Source organism: Mandrillus leucophaeus, unplaced genomic scaffold (assembly GCF_000951045.1).
Source record: "Mandrillus leucophaeus isolate KB7577 unplaced genomic scaffold, Mleu.le_1.0 Scaffold575, whole genome shotgun sequence".
NCBI lineage: Eukaryota > Metazoa > Chordata > Mammalia > Primates > Cercopithecidae > Mandrillus > Mandrillus leucophaeus.
The window spans coordinates 808,640-814,658 of NW_012106197.1; the positions used below are offsets into that span (position 1 = coordinate 808,640).

The 6,019-nt window shown below is 62.9% G+C and overlaps 1 protein-coding gene across 1 annotated transcript; it reads right to left on the minus strand.

The window, feature by feature from the left end:
• Positions 1-1,269: 1,269 nt before the first annotated feature.
• RTP5 (receptor (chemosensory) transporter protein 5 (putative)) lies at positions 1,270-5,231 on the minus strand. Its single transcript, XM_011998546.1, has 2 exons — positions 5,052-5,231; positions 1,270-3,255 (listed from the first exon to the last, which is right to left on the minus strand). Exons 1-2 carry the CDS (start codon positions 5,207-5,209, stop codon positions 1,683-1,685), a joined length of 1,731 nt encoding a protein of 576 aa, XP_011853936.1. The 5' UTR covers positions 5,210-5,231; the 3' UTR covers positions 1,270-1,682.
• Between the last annotated feature and the right edge of the window lie 788 nt (positions 5,232-6,019).

Here is a 6,019-nt window from a genome sequence, read left to right on the forward strand (position 1 = left end):
GAGGGAGAAAGAGGAAGGGGAGGGAAGGGGAATAGAGAAAGAAGGGGGCGGGAGAGGGACAGGAGGAGGGGAGAGGAACGGTGAGAGGGCTGGGAGGACCGAGAAAGGAGGGTCGGGAGAGGGGCTCCTGCCACCCTGCAGTTGGGCCCCCAAAGCCCTGGATTCCGGTTTATCCTGGGACCCCTGTCCGTGCAATTGGGCCCCAAAACCTGGATTGGGGTTTCTCCTGGGACCCTCGTCCCTGCAGTTCGGCCCCAAGGCCTGGATTCGGGTTTCTCCTGGACCCTTGTCCGTGTCACCTGCAGGCTGGCTGCTGTCTCCAGCCTCTGTGTGGGGTGGAACCTCCTGGGGCCCATGGGGTCTCCATCGGTGCCCAGTAAGCAGAGGGTGCCAGGTTGGGATGAGAGGTTCCGCTGCTTCCTCTTGAAGCCCCCCCACCACCTGCATCGGAGCCCACCACAGCTATGTGGGAGAACGCCCCCCCGCCACACCTCCCCCGCACACCCCAGGGGTCCAGGCCAGCCTGGCGGGCAGAATCTCCGGAGGTGCTGGCCCCCCTCCCCAGCAGGGTCCCTGGATGAGGCTTCCCCTTTCTACTGGGCAGGGCTTCCCCAGTCGCAGACGCCAGGGTCTCCCCAGGCAGTTCCCAACCTCCCAGGACCCTCAGGGCAGACCCTGCCAGACAGTCGGACCCAGACACTGCCACGATCAGGCCCCCACCTGGCTGGGACAGCCGGGTGTCCCAACACTCCCCGCCCCTAGGAAATGGAACCTGGGCTCTTTTAAAATGAAAATCCAGTGTGTGGCTTTGAGTAACAGGAGAGTTTTCTGTCATCTGCAATGGATCGAATTTATCAAACCCAGACAGGCTGAGAGCCCCACCGTGGCCCCCCACCCCTATGGATGAGAGGGGCCAAGATCCCTCCCGAGGCTACACTGAGGATGGGGGGAAGAGGGAGGGCGTGCCAAGCCAGTCTCAGCGGGGGCTCGAGTCTTTCCTGGAGAGAGGTAAGTGGCCTCTTCCACGAGGCCCCTGGGTCCACACAGGAGGGAGGCTAATTTGCACCTGACACGGAGTCTAGTCGGAGCTGGAGCTTCCTGTCCTATCCCAGGAGGCACACATGGCCAGGAATGTGGAATCCCCAAGAGGGAGCTCTCCCCAGGGGAAGAAGCAGTGGGCGTGAGGGGCCCCTGCAGGGTGGAGGGACAGAAGGACCGGCCCAGGTTTCTTTCGCCTGGAAACCTCCCTCAGTGGAGGGCTGCGTGGCTGGCTTTGCTTGGTTTTATTGGAGTTACACACATAGGAAGAGCCTGGAGCACACAGGAACAGCTCAGAGCAGACCCACAAAACCACTAGGAGCGAGAGACAGGAGAGGCTGGGCTGCTGGCGGGGCAGGGTCTCAGAGGCAGGGCAGGTGTCTCAAAGGTGAGGCGGGGCCTCGGAGGCGGGGGTCTCAGAGGCAGGGGTGGGGTCCTGGAGGCAGGGCGGGCGTCTCAAAGGTGAGGCCTCGGAGGTGATGGGGCAGGGCCTCGGAGGCGGGGGTCTCAGAGGCAGGGGTGGGGTCTCCCTTGGAGGTGGGGGGCGGGGTCTCGGAGGCAGGGCGGGCGTCTGAAAGGCAGGGGCGGGGGTCCCAGAGGTGAGGCGGGGTCCCAGAGGCGAGGGTTGCCTGAACTTCGGGGCGTCACACTTGCTGCGGGTAGATCCCGGGGTTCAGCCGACACATGCACATCAGCCAGAAGACGCACACGGTCATGGACACCCAGATCCAGAAGTCCTCGTAGGGCTCGGCGTGCGGCCTGCGACAGGCGCGGCCAGGGCGTTCGTCTTCCTCCCAGCGGCACCCACAGCGGGTCTTGTGGAACCTGGACCTCAGCCGCCTCTTCTGGTAATAGCCTTGGGAGACGCAGCCATTGCCCTGGGGGCCGTAGGCAACGTGGCCACCGCCCTTGTGCTTTATGACATCAAAGACTGAGAAGGGGATGGTGATGGAGCCCTCACTGACGGTGACGGGGCCCTGGGCATCGGCCTCCAGAGGGGCGTCCTGACCCGCGGTGACGAGGCCACCTTCCTTCTCTTTGCCTTCAGAGATGTCAGTAAAGGAATCTTTGCCTTGGACATCAGCAGGGAAGGAGAGGGCGAGGGAGCCCTTGACCTGGGAGGCGAGGCCACCAGCGTTGGTCTCTGGCAGGGGGTCGTGACCCGCAGGGATGAGGCCCTGGCCGCCTCCTTCCTTCTCGTTGCCTTCAGCCACCTCAGCAACGGCATCCTTGACATCAGTAAAGACGAAAGGGAGGGTGATGGAGGCCTCTTTAGTGGCCACAGGGCCATCGGTGGCCTCTGAGAATATGTTGGTGAAGATGCTAGTGAGGGAGGAGGGGAAGGTGAGGGAGCCCTCCCCACTGGCCGAGAGGCCGACGCAGTAGAACATGGTTGGCGTGTGTTTCCCCGCAGGGACAAGGCCATTGTTGAGGGAGACAGGGCCCCAGCCCTGGGCCACGCCAACGGGGCTACAGAGGGAACCCCGGCCCTTGAAAAGGAAACCTTTGAGCTCGAAGGTCTGGATACTGCTGCCGAGGAGGCCGGGGCCATGGAAGAGGGGGTCTCCAATGGCCACTGGGAAGCCTTTGCCCTCAGGCATGGCCACAGAATCCCCAGACAGGTAGATGGAGCCCTGGCCAATGACCAGAGCCCCACGGCTGCCGGTCACAGGGAGAGAGGCCTCCTGTGAGAGAGAGGCAGGGATTGCAGGGCCCTCAGCGATGGGCACCTGGTCATTGCTGGCGCGCACAAGGGAGAAGGGGATGGCGATGACACCACCACCCTTGCCGAGGTCATCGCCGGAGGTGGGCAACTGTTTGCCCCTGGAGACGGCGCCGGTGCCACCCCAGGCCATGGCGGGGAAGTTGCCTTTCGTGGTGTTGGCGCTCCAGGCAGGGTCCGGGGCCTTCTGGAGGAAGCAGACCCCCAGCTCGCAGGCCTCACAGCAGCCCTCGTAGGCCTCCCTGGGGTGCCGGGTTGGGCCGAGGCCATCCCCGTAGCAGTCCTGCAGGATGTGCAAGACCAGCCTGCTGAGGAAGGGCCGCTCGCCTGGGGGCCTCACCTGGCAGTCCCCGGGCGCGGGGCACAGCTTGCATCGCTGGCCCCAGATGCGCATCTTCACCAGCCCCCGGCGGCCGGCCCTGTCCCACCACAGGTGGAAAAGGACATGCACGTGGGCCGAGTCCCAGGTCCCCGGACAGCGACTGCACTGGAGCCTGCGGGGGGAAAGAGGTGCATGTGAGTGCAGCAGAAAGAGGCCCCACGGCCGGGCCTCGCGCTCTGTTCTGCAGCCTCTTTGCCCATCTGACCCCAGCGCCTCGCCGCCCCCTGCCTCACATCCCACACTCAAACCTCAAACCTCACCCGCCAGCCACCCAGGGCCACAGCCAAGGCGGCCCAGCACCTGCTCCTGCCTGTGCTGAGGCTCTGAAACCACCAGCCCCTCGGCCACACGGGCAAACGCAGGCCCATGCACGCTAGCTTGCAACCCCTCATCTGGGGTGCTGTTCTCAGCAAAGCAAACCTCCTCTCAGCAGTTTTGCAGCAAAACCCACTCTGGCCTGGCCTCTGTGAGGTGTCGGCCACCTGCCGCCCGCGTGGCTCTGCTGGTGTTTTGTGAGTTGGGGTTAACACAGGAAGAGGCAGGCCAGCTGACACACTTAGAAGGGGAAAAGCATGCATCTGGGGGCTGTCCCTGGGGGCTCTGCAAGTGGGGGTCCCTGTCCTGACTGAGAGGAGGTGATCCCCCCGTCGCCTGCCAGCTGAAGGAAAGGGTGTCGCTGAGGCCTGCGGTCATGGCCCAGGTAGCCCTGCTGGGCGTCGCCAGGCGAGGGGAGATTTGGGGAGAGCACTGGGAGAGACTGGCTTGTCCACAGCAGTCACCAGACCGGTGACCATTTGCTAACCACACAAGCAGCTGTGAGCTTCAGGGAACCCTGCATGAATGAGAGGCTCTGCTTCAGTTCCCCGCAGTGGAACTTTCTGGATGACAGAATGTTCTATACCCACACTGCCCCACCTGCAGCCGGCAGCCACACTGGCCACAGAGCCCGTGGACACGTCATGCTGGAGGAACTGAACTGCTGACTGTATTTAAATGGGACTGAGGAGCCTGCCAAAGCCACAGGCGCTGGGGCTCATGTTGGGGCACCCGTCCTCAGTTCTCTCCTGCCAGCTGGGAGCCACTCAGAGCCATCTCCGCCTGGCTGTGGGAACGGTGATGTGCTTCCAAGCACTTCTCAGACCCCAACACGGGTTATTACTTTCCCAACTTCTGAAAAAGCTGGGATTCTGCACACACCTGGCCCCAGGGGTCTCAGGCACTAAGGAGTGTGTCTAAGGGCAGGATGACTCCCCCTTTGCTCAGGGCATCTCCACAGAGGGACTGACCAGTCAGCAGCCTGGGGGCCTGTCAGGCCGGGCGTCTGCGAGGCTGTGGAGCTGCCCTGCGCCCCTCCCGGCTGGCTCCTGGCAGAGCTGTGGATGCCTTGCCGGGTAGAGAAGCAGATGGGGCCCACCCTGCTGTGCTGACGGCACCACGACCGTGACGATGGCCCATGAGGCTCACATGTGACCCACAGCCACCCCGGGCCCCCGATCAGGGCCGGACACCCCACCGTCTGCAGCACAGGGCCAGATGGTGACCACAGGCACCGGCACACCCCAGGGCCCACCTGTCAGCACGGACGGCTGCGAGGCCACAGCACTGCCATGGAAACAGGAGATAAGCCTGTGTCCAAGGGCAGCGCTGGCCTGAGGAGCCGAGTGAGGGAAACCAAACCCTCCACGAGGCACCCGCCATGTCTTCCCCGGGACCCCTGCGTCAGCAGCCGTGTGCCCAGCATGGCGAGGCAGAGGCTCAGACGGGAGAAGGAGCACCCAGTCCCCCCTCCCGTCTCGAGGACAAGACAAGGCCCGACAGCCCCACCCAGCCTCTGGGACCACCCAAGGTCCCGTGGAAAAGCACCTTCAGCCCCCTCCCTCTCCCAGGGTCCCCAGCCTCTGGCCGCACCTCGAGAGCCCCACCAGCAGGTACTGGACGCCACCGCCGTCCAGGCGTCCTGGGACCAGGCTGTGCTCAGGTAGCAGAACCCAGACGTCCTGGGGTTTCCTCTCGGCCATGGCCAGGGTGAAGGTGCTGGCCCACAGGTCTGCCCCAGCCCCGTCCATGCTGCCGCCTGGCTCCGCAGTGCGGGCTGAGGGCTGCGCCCGCCGGGGGCCCAAGGAAGCATCCCTGCATCCAGCGCCGGCCAATCAGCCACCTTGACAACAGCACGGTCTCCATGGCAACCAGATTTGTCTCCAAGAAATGGGAAGCAGAAAGGAAAAATACAATACAATGCAATCTCCCATGACCCCGCCACCCAGAGAGCATCCCTGTGGCAGCACCGTGGGGGCGGCAGCACCGTGGGGGGCCTGTGGACACGCAGGGGCCTCCCCAGACCTGTGCGTGTAGAGGCCCAGGTGTTTCCACACATCGCTCTAAGGAATCATCCCCAGCCCTCTCTTTCTACTGCGCACCAGGAACAGTGGCCCACACTCATCCCTTGCTGAACACTTCGTATTTTTCCAGCTTGTGGCTGTCATGTAACTTATTCACTCAGCTTCTCTCTGCAAACAGCACTAACGCTTTTCACACAAACAAAGCTGAGAAGAACTTTATAGAACGTGTATCACTGCAGATTGTCCCGTGGGTGTATTCTCTTAAACGTTTTACTAGTGAGAAATATAAAATATTTACATAAAATGCCTAAAACATAAATGCAGAGTTTCACAAATTATTCTAAAGTCTTAGTCACCACCTCCCAGAGGAAGAAACAGAACCTCGCTCTGCCAGCCTCCAGAGCCGACTGCCTGTTCGCTCCCGATTTCAGCCCGCGGCCCCACCCCCACCCCCCACCCTCCTGGCAGAGGTGCCACCAGCCTGGCGGTGCCTGCACGGACCACGTTGAGGCTTCAACACCTATGATGCCTCCCTCA